At 30.3% G+C, this 14,054-nt stretch overlaps 1 protein-coding gene across 1 annotated transcript; it reads left to right on the forward strand.

Annotated features, from left to right (window-relative positions):
• Nucleotides 1–7,979: 7,979 nt before the first annotated feature.
• Nucleotides 7,980–12,515, forward strand: LOC21391246 (aluminum-activated malate transporter 9). The gene is made up of 6 exons (XM_024169747.1): nt 7,980–8,311; nt 8,435–8,575; nt 8,824–9,093; nt 9,716–9,852; nt 9,983–10,129; nt 11,574–12,515. Exons 1-6 carry the CDS (start codon nt 8,086–8,088, stop codon nt 12,225–12,227), a joined length of 1,575 nt encoding a protein of 524 aa, XP_024025515.1. The 5' UTR covers nt 7,980–8,085; the 3' UTR covers nt 12,228–12,515.
• Nucleotides 12,516–14,054: the final 1,539 nt, after the last annotated feature.

The following is a 14,054-nucleotide window of genomic DNA, read 5'->3' on the forward strand; positions in this document are numbered from 1 at the left end:
GAGAGAGAGATAGAACTGACCGCAAATGAGGAGGTGTTGATGGTGAGGAGAGAGAACATGGGTTTGTCGGCAACTAGGCGGCGACAATGAGAATCGGCGGCGGCGATAGCGACAATCAACGGCGGCGAAAGCGGGAATCGGAGTCTGCGACGTCGAGAATCAGCGGCTAGAGAGAGAAGGAGCAAGAGATAGGAAGACGGGCAGAGGAATTTATGAAGAAGATGGCGAAGATGGCGAAGAGTTTCTGAAGAAGGGGAAGAAGGGCGTTGGGGAAGGTGAGCCGATGGGTATAGTTTGATTTTTAATGAAACTAATGCATGGGTGTGTTTTGAATTTTTAGGGAGGGTAGGTTAAAATGATTTTTCCACAAAAATTTTGTTCCTTTTTTATTTGTTAACAAAAACATGTTTTTGTTCTTTTGGTAGTAAAAAATTTCTTTTTGTCACCAAAATATAAATTTAGTAGCATAATTATATTTTCTGTTACTAAAATTTGGTACTAAAAAATTATATTTTTTGTTATCAAATAATATTTTGGTAGCCGAAAGTACATTTTTTGCCACTAAAATTTAATTTGGTAGCATAAAGACATTAAAAAATTAAAAAAACACTTTTTGATGACAAATATTATTTTAGACTCATTGTTCTAGTAACATTATAACAAAAAATATAGTTTTGAAATTAAAATACATTATTCTATGTTAAAAAGCAATCAAATAGTAATATCACATATATATACACATGAACATGTCTCTCGTTACACCTACACAAAATAATTAAATTATCAAATAATTGTTATACAAAATATACTAGGATGATTGTTAAAACTTAATATAGCACATATTTATGGAAAAAAAAAAAAACAATACATGCACAAAATGTAAGTTTTAAAGTTTTTATATGATTTGCTACCAAACACAACTTTTGGTAGCAAAAAAACGCCTTTTTGTCACCAAAATAAGAATTTGATAGCAGAATCAAGTTTTTTGCTACCAAAAGTTGGTACCAGAAACTTATGTTTTTTTCTTACCAAACATTGGTTTGGTACCTAAAAGCATATGTTTTGCTACCAAATACGAATTTGGTATCAGAAAGACGTATATTAAACATTAAAAAAATAACATTTTAATGCCAAAAATTATTTTAGAATCATTGTTCTAAAAACATTATAACAAAAAATGTAGTTTTGAAATTGAAATACATTATTCAAAATTAAAAATCAATCAAATAGCGAGATTATATACTACTCTATGTGAAACATATACTTAATTAATAAGATCACATATGTGTACACATGAACATGTCTCTTGTTACACCTACACAAAATAACTAAATTATCAAATAATTGTTATACAAAATATACTATGATGATTGTTAAAACTTAATATAGCACATATTCATAGAAAACTGAAAAAACAAAACAATACAAGCACAAAATATAAATTTTAAAGTTTTTATATGATTTGCTACCAAACACAACTTTTGGTAGGAAAAACGCCTTTTTATCACAAAAATAAGAATTTAGTAGATGAATCATGTTTTCTGCTACCAAAATTTAGTACCAGAAACATATGTTTTTTGTTACCAACATTGTTTTGGTAGCTGAAAGCATATTTTTTGCTACCAAATATGAATTTGGTACCAGAAAGTCGTATATTAAAAATTAAAAAAAATAACATTTTAATGACAAAAATTATTTTAGAATCATTGTTCTAATAACATTATAACAAAAAATGTAGTTTTGAAATTGAATTACATTATTCAAAGTTAAAAATCAATCAAATAGCGAGATTATATTCTACTATATGTGGAACATATACTTAGTTAACAAGATCACATATGTGTACACATGAACATGTCTCTTGCACCTACACAAAATAATGAAATTATCAAATAGTTGTTATACAAAATATACTAGGATGATTGTTAAAACTTAATATAGCACATATTTATGGAAAACAAAAAAAAAAAAAAAACAATACGTGCACAAAATGTAAGTTTTAAAGTTTTTATATGATTTGCTACCAAACACAACTTTTGGTAGCAAAAAAATGCCTTTTTATCACCAAAATAAGAATTTGGTAGTAGAATCAAGTTTTTTGCTACCAAAATTTAATATCAGAAACTTATATTTTTTCTTGCCAAACATTGTTTTGGTACCTGAAAGCATATTTTTTGCTACCAAATATGAATTTGGTACTAGAAATACGTATATTAAACATTAAAAAAATAACATTTTAATGTCAAAAATTATTTTAGAATCATAGTTCTAAAAACATTATAACAAAATATGTAGTTTTGAAATTGAAATACATTATTCAAAGTTAAAAATCAATCAAATAGCGAGATTATATACTACTCTATAGGAAACATATACTTAATTAACAAGATCACATATGTGTACACATGAACATATCTCTTGTTACACCTACACAAAATAACTAAATTATCAAATAATTGTTATACTATTAGGATGATTGTTAAAACTTAATGTAGTACATATTCATAGACAACTAAAAAAAATACAAGCACAAAATACAAATTTTAAAGTTTCTATATGATTTGCTACCAAACACAACTTTTGGTAGCAAAAAACATCTTTTTACAACCAAAATATGAATTTGGTAGCAAAATTTTGTTCTCTGCTACCAAAATTTGGTAGCAAAATATTATGTTTTTTAGTAGCAAAATCTTGATTTTTCGATAGCAAAAACTTGATTTTTCGCTACTAAATTTTAGTGGCAGATAGTTATATTTTGCTTCCAACACTTGGTAGCAAATGTTATTTGTTTTGCTACCAAAAATAATTCGGTAGCAAATACATTGGACGGGAAAAATTTTTGCTTCCGGCCAACATTTTGTTACCAAAACATGTTTGGTAGCAAAAAAGTAATATTTTGTTACCAAATTTTGGTGGCAGAATCTTATGTTTTTGTTATCAAATATTATTTTGGTAGCAATAAACTATTGGCGTAAACCAAATTTCATTTCCCGCCATGTTATTTGTTACCAAATTATATTTGGTGGCGGATTGTGTTGTTTTTGTTACTAAACTTGGTAACTAAAGCTTTGATAATTTCAGCTACCAAAGTTTGGCAGTAAAAAGTGTTCTGCTATCAAAAATTTTTTAGTATCAAAAAGTTTAATCTCCTAAAGTGATTATTCTTGTAGTGAAAGAAGAGATTGTATGATTAAACTCTCTTTGAAATTATAAAACATGCGCAAAGGGTTGTGCAAAATTTGCCTGAAACGGTCAGGCTAGACTAACCTGACAGTTTCCAACTAGACTGGCAGTTTGGTTACACGTCAGAACCACCTATTGACAATCTAAGGCCTTGTTCATTTCATCGATTCGAGTTTAGAATTCGAGTTTTGCTACAGTAATTTTAAGTTTTTTAAAATCACATCTCAACTCGAATCAGCAAACTAAACGGGTCCAAAATGCATACCAAACCATTTTCAAATGGTCTAGTCTGGTTCATATTGAAATTTTATATATTGAATTGTCTTTTATATACTTAGTAAAAAGATGAAATATTAACTTTATTTGTTATATTTAAGCTTTTTATCCTCAAAGAATACTAATTTTAATGGGCTATATTTAGTATATGATTTTGTTTACTTGTTTTATTTAACTTTTATTTAGACTTTTAAGAAATATGAAATATAGGCCTTCTTCATTTCATATATTCAAATTTTCAGTTTTAAGTTTCTATATTTAAAAGCTCTTAGAAAATATCACATCTAACTTTCTCTGTTACAATTAAAAGCTTTTAGAAAATATCACATCTCAGTTCGAATTAAAAATTTGAATCTATAAAGTGAACGAGACTATAATAACTAAAACTTAAGAAAAAAAAAATTCCGATCCGGTCCTATTGTCCGAAACAGTGAGGTTTCATTTGAAAGTTCTTCAAATCGTTAAAACGGTCCAATTTAAAAAAGGAAAATAGTAGAAAATAAGCTAATATGAAAAGCTTAAGAAAGTATATAGGCTAATTTTTAGTTATAGAAATTAATAGGTCATAACTTGTCAAGTTATGGTTCATAAACCAGATAAGTTATGGACAAATTTGTCAAGTTATGATTCATAGCCAGACAAGTTATAGACAATTATGGACAATAACTTGTCAAGTTATGGTTCATAACCAGACAAGTTATGGACGAAAACAATAATTTGGCCTATTTATTAACTTATGTAAACTATTGACCTATTAATTTTAATTCATCTCAAGTATTGACATATTTCTCTCTTTCTCCCTTTAAAAAACTTGGTCTGGATCGTGTACAGCCCAATGCCGGACACAATTTTTTGAGCACTAACATTCATTGCACGTTTAATAAATGTGGAAAATATGGTAATAACACCAACCATATTGTTGCACCGCATACAATCCAACATTTCTAATTCAAAATGTATTGGATTTCTAAATATGGCATCCCATTCAAATCAATTTCTACATTAAATCCAATATATACCCACTTGAATTTAAATTGAGCTGATACTAAGTATCGATATTTACACTTTAAGGCCCTTGAAAATCCTTGAACCTCGTAACATTTTTGCACGTTATGTAATTCATTTCATAAAATTTTAAGTTTTTAAGAAACGTCATTACCTATATAAAATTTTAAGAATTTATTGTCGGTTTTAGTGTTAAAATTAATCAAAGCTAGTGAAGTATAGCGTTTGAGGATTAATCAGTCAAAAACAAGTTAAGATCATCAAACTATCGTATGTTTTCTTTTTTAAAAGTAGAGATAGCTGAAAGTCCTATTAGAGTATAAAAAGGGCCTTAAGCTTGTTCTCCATACTTAAGAAAATAAATAAATAAAAACACGTGGGGACTTATTTATTTATTTATTTGCTGAATATGCTTGATATAGTTTTTTTTTTTTTTAAATGAAATGCTTTATATTTTTAAGCTACCACTTTGGTGGTAGTCTCAAGTGATATAAGAGATCTCAAATTCGAGCCCAGTAAAAGCGCTTGAGATTATTTAGACTGTTCATTAGCTCTTAGGAAGCTAAGGTGACACTTATTTTCCAACCTAAATAATCATGACTCAGTGCAAACATTACTCGGCACATGAAGTTCCCTTTGGTCACACTCAAGAGTCCGACAAGTCGCCTCTTCATGGCAGAGTTGCAGCCTTATATATTATACTAGTATAGTTAGCATGTGGGAGTAATTTTATATGTTTGACCTCGTGTTTTAACACGCGACCTCCTTAGAAATGAAGTTTATTAATTGAAACAGGATAAAAAAAAGTATTTAAAAAAATCACATTGACAAATAATTAAAGTTATATAAGAGTTTTTTATTAAAAAAAAACTTAAGTAGAGACATATTTAAAGTATTTATTTTAAGTAAAAGAAAGTGAGAAAAAAAAGTTTAAAGAAGGATATTGTAAAAAAAAAAATGAATTGCCAAAAAAAAATATTAAGGGAAAAATTAAAAAAAAAAGGCAAAATAAAAGAATAAAAAATTAAAAAAGAAAAAGAAAAAAATTAAAAAAATAAAAGTTACAAAGGAGTTTTTTTTTTCTTTTTCTTTTTTTAAAAAACTTTTGTAGAGTCATATTTGAATGGAGATTCTTTAGTACACTTGGCATACTGATAGGTCAGGTTTTTCTAACTGTTATATCTACATACTTTTTTATTTTTACGTGATTTTATGCAAATCTGACGGACAAAAAACTAACCTACCAGTATGTCAGAGTACTGGAGATGGTCCCATATTTGAAAGGAATTGTCATATTTAAAAGAAAGTACTTCAAGAAAGGATATTGTAAAACAAAATGAATTGCCAAAGAACATTAGAATAGAAAACAAGGGACCTTCACATAAAAGTAAAGAAATACGTAAATTTAACAGTTAAAAAAAAACCTGACTTACTGATACACCGATATACTAGAGAATCTAAAAAAAAAAAGATAATAGGCAAAAGAAAAGAAGAAAAAAATAATTAAAAAAGGTTAAAAAAACAAAGAGGAAAAGAGAAAAAGAGGAAAAGTTAGAAGAAGACGAATGAAGAAGAATGCAAATTTGTGGTCTCATTATAAGCCAAGTCCAAAAGGCGACTTGGCTCTTTTTATATATATTAGATTAGATGTTGAATAATAGATAGAAAAAAGAAAGGAGTCTTTGAAGAAAAGAAAAATAATAAAAAAATTAAGTAAAAACATATTTAAAAGAAATTGTTTTAATATAAATAAATTGAGGTAAAAAAGTATTTTGAAAGAATATGTAATAAAAAAGTTAAAATGCTTAGAAGCGTGCAGCACTTGAGAAGAAATCAAAACAAAAATAGGTGAGAAAAGAATTAAAAAGAAAAGGAAAAGAGTAAAAGTAAAAAAAAAAAAGCAATAAAGAAAAAAGGCAATAAGGAAGCCTACCTATATTAGATTAGCAAAGTAGGAAAAGAAAAAGGGAAAAAGAAAAAGAGAGCAATGATGTCACGTGGCAGAAAAGAGTTTTGACTCTTTTTATATACTAATTTTTTAACATGTTCTGTATTATCATGGTGTAAATATTTAAAGAGTTTATTTTTTATCGAATAACGAGAAATTTATTTATATAATTATTTAAATATTTTTAAATTTATTTTAAAAAAAAAATATGCGTAAAGATAATATTTTATATGATAGGAATTACACGAGAAAAAAAATTAAGTTGAACACATTTGAAGAAAATTATTTTTACGATTGATAAAAAATAAAATAAGAACACATAGGAAAAATTACTTTCATGGGAGTAGAGTGAGATAATTATATTTTTAAAAAGCACACTAAAAAATTAAAATGTATAAAAAATTCAAAAAAATAAAAAACACAAAAAATAAAAAAAATAAAAAATAAAAAGAGAAAAAGAGAGGTAAGAGGAGGGGTTGCCATGTGGCAGCTCCATAGAAAAGAGCTTCGGCTCTTTTATTTTTGTTAGATTAGATTAGATAATATTAGATAATAGCTTATCATATATAGATCATAGATTAAATTAAAAATTTACAACAGAGGATATAGAATTGCTCCTATTCCATATCAGGCCATTGAAAAGTTAATATAATGACTAAAATATTAGTTCCTTTTGGTGGAATAAAATGCATGTCTTATCATAAATTTTGTCTAGAAAATAATTATGATGTAAAGGTGGTTTTAAAAAAAATGTAAAAAGAAAATATTGAGTAAGTACACATTTAAAAGAAATTATTTTAATAAGAGTAAAGCAAGAAAAAATATCTCAAAAAACACATTGTAGTAAATAAATTATAGACGAGTTTTCAAAAAAAATAAGTAAAAAGAAAGAATTAGAAAAGCAAAATAAAAGAAAGTGAGAGCTGATAAGTGGTAAATGGAGAAACAGGAATGCAAAGAAAGTTTTGCTATTTTATGTATGTTATAGAAATAGATTATAGATTAAAGATTACAGATGTTATATTATAGATTTCGCTGAGTTTAGCCAAAAAAAGATTAGATTTCGCGGAAAGGATATAGTTGAGGAAAACGACTGAAATTAACCAGAGCAAAGAGAGGCCTACAAGCGTCACATCTCTTCACTCTGTTTTTGTGGTTTCCAAGTCTCACATTTGCTGAGAACTTTGGATAAAGTTTTGTCGTCCTCTGCGAAGATCACATAGGCTAAACTCTATATGTTTAGGAAACTACCAAATAGTACTAAAGCACGTGTCTTTAGTATTACACTGTGCTTTTGACATGGATATCAAATTTCAAGTTATTTACAAAAATTAAACCTTTAAAGCTAGCCAAGATTAAGGCTTCATATTCTCAGCTTCAAGATAACATATATAATATGCTGTGCTAGTAGCCAATATATAAAGAGTTATACACTTTTTGTGCAACTATTTTTTTTCCATACTATATATCAAACGAAACCATAAGAATTCATCTACATATATATATATATATATATTATATTTTTCTCCGCAGGTAGTTGATCTCCTATGGACCCACTTGCCGGGCACAATATTGCGGAAAAGAGCAAAGAAAGGCTGATAATCTTAGGCAGTTTTAAGGAAGAGGAAGATGACGAAAGAAGTACTACTACTAGCTGTTTGTGTCTAAACTCCATGAAGAAGAAGATGAACAAGTTTTGGAAAGATTCGGTAGATTTCGCCAGAAAAGCATGGGAAATGGGACGTTCCGATCCCCGGAAAATCATTTTCGCGTTTAAAATGGGGCTGGCTTTGGCACTTGTTTCGCTGCTCATTTTCTGGAAGGAGTCATACCATGACATCGATCAATATGTGATCTGGGCAATACTCACCGTCATTGTGATGTTTGAGTTCAGTATAGGCACGTAATATTATGATTAATGCACTAGAAAGTACTATTGTTGGTACTAGTTTAATTTATTATTCTTTGAATTAAGTAATTTTGTCGATTAATTAACTAACACGACCCTTTTAATTCATGCAGGTGCCACTTTGATTAAAGGGTTTAATCGTGGATTAGGAACACTAATAGCTGGAATACTCGCATTCTGCTGCGCGCAGCTGTCTAAGCTGGTGGGCGACCGGTGGGGTGAAGTTATAATCGTCATAAGCGTTTTCGTAGTAGGTTTGTATTAACACTACTTTATTGCACACAAAAAAAAAAAAAAAAAAAAAAAAAAAAAAAAAAAAAAAAAAAAGTCAAAGAGCATGCAAGAAATTTATTATGGTAGTACATGTTTTTAAATGTTATAAGTTTGGTAAAAAGAATATGATATACAGAAAAGTTAACAGGATTTAATACAGACATCAAGATTCAATATAAAGGCTCAACGGTTAAATTTAGGATTCTCATTAATTTTTGAATGTTATTAGCATTTTTCGCGTCATATTTGAAGCTCTGCCCAACAATGAAACCCTACGAATATGGGTTCCGAGTGTTTGTATTGACGTATTGCATACTAATGGTGGCTGGGCTTAGAACTGGGCAGTACAATGAGGCAGTGGTGACTCGGTTGGTGCTCATAGCATTGGGTGCTTGTGTGTGTTTTGTGGTTAACATTTGCATCTTCCCAATTTGGTCCGGTGAAGATCTACATCACTTGGTCGCCAAAAATTTTAAGGGCGTCGCTTCCTCCTTAGAAGGTAATCTAGTCTAGATTTTTTTTAAAAAAAAAAAAAAAGCATTTAATTAACGTTGATGAGATATTTGTTTTATTTTTTAGCAACATTAAAAAGGCTGCATTGGTGCCTCTGCCTTAGCAATAATATTGTTATGCATTTCTGCGAGTGGGGCGGGTCTACTTTTTGTATTTTACTGAGCCCTTCTAAATACTCGCCAATATACTCAACGTTCTTTTACTATACATGTACTTTTTTGAGATTTTTTTTTAAAGATATCATCTGTAATAACTAATCTTAAATTTGATTAAAATCATGTTAAAATAATATTAAAAGAAAGGTATGTTAACGGATAAATTTTGATATACATTTAAAGGTTTAAAATGGAGCTACTAAAAAGTTTTTTTTTTTTTTTTTTTTTTTTTCAGAAAAAATATTCCGTAATATCAATTTTGATCACGTTCTTTTATCTTGTTGTCATGTCATACCTGTAATTACTAATACTCATTTTTGTAATTGCAACAATAGTGTGTGCTGACATAAGAAAAAATAATTGAAATACATTTTCAGTGCTATAAAAGAAAATTATAATCCTTGTTATTTTAAATTTGATGAACTGAAATTGGTTTTCCAACCTTGTTCTCAGGTTGTGTAAATGGTTACCTTCAGTGTGTTGAATATGTGAGAATCTCTTCTAAGATTCTGACATACCAAGCTGCCGAGGACCCACTGTACAAGGGATACCGGTCGGTTGTAGAATCTACAAGCCAAGAGGAAACTCTGGTAACATATGAAACTAGGAAGACACAATACGGATTCATCATTTATGTCGTCTGTCTTTTTTCTTTTGCTTGACGTGAGAGAATATTTACTGCTCTTTTTGACATGAATTTTTAATTCTCTACATCTGTAGCTAGGCTTTGCAATATGGGAACCACCTCACGGACGTTACAGGATGTACAATTACCCGTGGCAAAACTACGTCAAAGTGAGCGGTGCGTTGAGGCACTGCGCCTTCATGGTTATGGCACTTCATGGATGCATTCTCTCCGAGATACAGGTAAATAACGTACACAAAGAATGTGATAGAGTAAAAGTTTACAGAGTAAGAAAAAGGATAATCTTAAACCGGTAGGGCACGGTTCTGGATCATTGTACTAATAAGTTAATCAAGATTTTTTTAGGAGAAAATAGACAAATACTCCTTAAAGCGTACGAGTCTGAATTCTTACTTTTTATTCTTAATTAAAATTTTAGTCAAATAACTAGTAAGGGGTAAAAATATTGACTTATGCACTTTAAGAGTAAGTTCAACACTTTTTGATAGAAAATATCCTTTGGTGAAAACCATCACCTAAAAATCCAAGAACGTTCATGTTGGATCACAAAGAATCAATAGACCAATAAGCGAAACCGTACATAAATCCATAACGGCCAATTACTCTCTAGAGCCGTGCGGTTTGCCTTCTAGATCAACACGTTTTCCTATAAAATTCATTAACTTTCTCTCTGCTCTTTCTGATGATGGGATGTCAGAAAGAATAGAATGTAACATGTGATCTAGGGATCATAACCGCTATATATAGATAACTTTCTTATTATCTTTTAGTATTCCTATTTTAAATCATCATAAAAATAAAAATTACCCTTAATCTCTACACATTAAAGGCACATACCCTATCAGATACATTAAAATCTAAATTTCTTAAACCTTAATAGATCACTTTTAAACGAACTTAACCTTCCGCAGCACATAATTATTCACATATAAAGTTAACGTATTAAGGATCTAATACTTTTCACTCTTTTTTTTAATAGTTAAATTTACGTGATATTAAATTCTGATGTCAGTATAATTAACATTCATAAGCTGTTTATGTTTTTAACTGATAGTGACAGAGAATATACCGAATTATATGAGCACAAGTCTGAATATTTTACTCTGTACTCTTGTTTGCCTTTCATGAATGCTCCTGAAGAGTACGGTGAGGGTGGTATTACCTGGAAGTTTCGTGAAAAACATGTCATCAGATGACCAGTGTTGAGCTGTTTCCATGATCTAATAATAGATGTGACATGTAGATTTAAAATCATCATTGCTACTATTATAAGTAGCACGTTTTAAAAAAAAAAAAAAAAAAAGGTAACATGTTTTCAATACTTTCAAAATATCTCAGCACCAATAAGTATTTGATTAACATCGTTTTGATCTTTTTCTTTTATGTTTTTTTGCTCTAGTCGTTTTTATTTGTCCATTTGACACTTTTTTTTTTTTTTTCATAGGTTTCTCACCCATAATTATTTTATGCCCGACAACTAGATTCCCAACAATGTGGACTTCATATAATTGATATCGTCCCAAAACATCAATAGCTTCAATTATTAATTCAATTCAATCAATAACTTAACTCGTTACAAGATTTTTCATTATTGTTGTCGAAATAGATAATATTAGACATGCCAGAGCAACCACTAACAACTCATGTGACTTCTGTACCGCGTAGGCTCCAGCTGAGAGGAGACAAGTCTTTCGCAGTGAACTTCAGAGGGTCGGCTCAGAAGGCGCAATAGTCCTTCGCTTGCTTGGAAACAAAGTGGAGAACATGGAAAAACTTGGTTCCAAAGACATACTCAAAGAGGTTCGTGAAGCAGCTGAGAAGGTGCAGAAGAAGATCGACCATAGATCTTACTTACTAGTCAATTCTGAAAGCTGGGAAATCGGAAGACGACATATTAATGATGAACTAGTGCAAGTGGAGAATATTAACGATCATCAAAATGGTGATTATCGACTGGGATCTAAGTCATTGAGCGAGACGGTGCTTAACATAGGCACTGTTCCTATGGCTCGCACGCCTTCTGCACCACCGAGTGATCATGAGCATAACAATGCGCCTTGGCCCTCGCGGATGTTGTTTATTGGCAATGTGGGAAAAGAAGAGAAGAATTACAAAACGTACGAAAGTGCGAGCGCTTTGTCTCTTTTCACGTTCGCTTCGCTTTTGATTGAATTTGTTGCGAGGCTTCAGAATGTGGTTGATTCTTTTGAAGAGCTTAGTGAAAAAGCAGACTTTAGAGATCCTGTTGATATGACCGTAACCATGGCCGCCGGTAAGAAAAAGAGGTTTGGTCTTTGTGGGGGATTGCTTTGCTGCTAATTCAGGTTGGAAAGTTAAGACTGCAATCTGTGGTTCATGGTAGCAGAATAATCTAGATCGTCAAAACTCGTGGAGATCACTGATGTTTTTCCACGTTACGTTCAACAAACTTTTGAGTCTTGAGCTGAGTTTCAATATATATGTGTGTGTGTGTGTGTGTATGCATACATATATGTGTATTCAAATGAAACAAGATATCTCAGGGAGCTGTTGATGATGTTTTGCACTTGATCCTTATAAAGTGCATGGGAATAATTTTCATGATTTTTAGGAATTAATGCACAAGCAGCACCATTTTTTTGATGAATAATCTATTTTTTATGTTTTTCTTTATTTTTCGTCTTTAAAAAATACAATAAAAACGACGCCAAAAAATAATGAAATTTTGCAGACATCCTTACATTTTTCTAGGCATGTCAGAAATAAAATGACCTAAAAAAATGACACAAAAGGTAAAAAGCTGTCAAAAATCCCCCGGCCTATTGAGAGAAAATACTGTAGTAATAGAACTTGAGCTTTGAAAAGAACAATACCTAAAAGTTTATTTAATTTAAGAATCTAAATCCTAATGAACATTAAATAGACTAAAAGATCTTAAAAAATAATAAAAAAAATCCTCTCCTTTCACTTCTTTGTATTGCATGGGATAAACTAGCTGAGCAATTTTACACTAAATTGTTGACCCTCATTTTTTTTAACATGATTTCTGTTAAAATTCGTGATGGAAGGAGTTTGTTGTTCACATTTCATAGAATCCGGAAGCAGATGTTATATTTTGAAAATTAAGGGCACATTGTTACAAGAATTATTGTTGCAGGGAATTTCTATAAATTGAGGGCACATTGTTACAAGAATTATTGTTTCAGGGAATTTTTATAATTAATGCTTTATGGAATTACACCAAAAAAATAATAATAAAATAAAATAAAATAAAAAGGACGCAGCAAATCAGGACGTCTTCGTTTCACAGTAGAGACAAGCCGTAGAGGTTTTTTTCTCCGACTCTGGAAAAAAGCAGTTTCAGAAGCAAAAAATCTTCCGCTCAGCAAAGGAAAGGCCTTGGCGACGACTCCTTCGCGATCTTCTCTTTTAAGGTAATCTAGGGTTTCTGATTTCCTTCTCTTTGTGATTTTCTTTTCAATCACTATTTTTGAGTTTAATCATTCAATAATTTTAGTGTCGATTGTGATCTAGGCTTTCTGTAGGGCTAATTGATTTAAAAGCTCTAAATAATTTTTCTTTGTATAAGTGTATTCTTATTTGGATTTGTAAAATTGTTATCTTCGATTTTTATTTCACTATTATTCATGAGAACTAAATCGAAAAGTGAATTAGGTCAGTCACGAGTAATAACAACTCCAAAAGTTTTGTATTTCCTGGTCAAACCTTGTTGTTCATCTCGAGGTAAACGGCATGCTTAACTTTCCAGCAAAGTAGAAAAGAAAAATACTACGAAAGTTCTTGACCATATAAGGTGTCCCCGTTTTTTTTTTTTTTTTTTTGAGGGTGCTTTTTCAGGCAACACAAAATGAAAGAAAGAGCTTTTTCAAGCTCTTTTATTTAGCATTTTCATTCTTTTTTTCCTTTATATACTAGTACATTCATTATGGGAACAAAACAAGAGGGCAGGCTTTGATTCATTTTCCGAAGTTCCAACCCGTGATTAATATATATTTTCAATTTGACCTTAGAAAGTTGCACATAAATTTTGGATGTTGGCCCGTCTCTTTTCCAACATGTGATCCGGAAAGGTGCATTGATTTTCATGACCCAAGTCTTCATCTCATGGGATTTATGCTCTGATTATTATTATTATTATTTCCTTTT

The sequence above is a fragment of the Morus notabilis genome, unplaced genomic scaffold, assembly GCF_000414095.1.
Source record: "Morus notabilis unplaced genomic scaffold, ASM41409v2 Scaffold349, whole genome shotgun sequence".
Taxonomy (NCBI): Eukaryota; Viridiplantae; Streptophyta; class Magnoliopsida; order Rosales; family Moraceae; genus Morus; species Morus notabilis.

What these genes read in the sequence shown, in the direction of transcription:
- LOC21391246 (XM_024169747.1), top strand. Translation starts at nt 8,086, where the DNA reads ATGAAGAAGAAGATGAACAAGTTTTGGAAAGATTCGGTAGATTTCGCC. An exon ending in CGTCGCTTCCTCCTTAGAAG is followed by an intron (nt 9,094 to 9,715) that starts GTAATCTAGTCT and finishes CCTTGTTCTCAG; the next exon opens with GTTGTGTAAATGGTTACCTT. An exon ending in CAAGCCAAGAGGAAACTCTG is followed by an intron (nt 9,853 to 9,982) that starts GTAACATATGAA and finishes CTACATCTGTAG; the next exon opens with CTAGGCTTTGCAATATGGGA.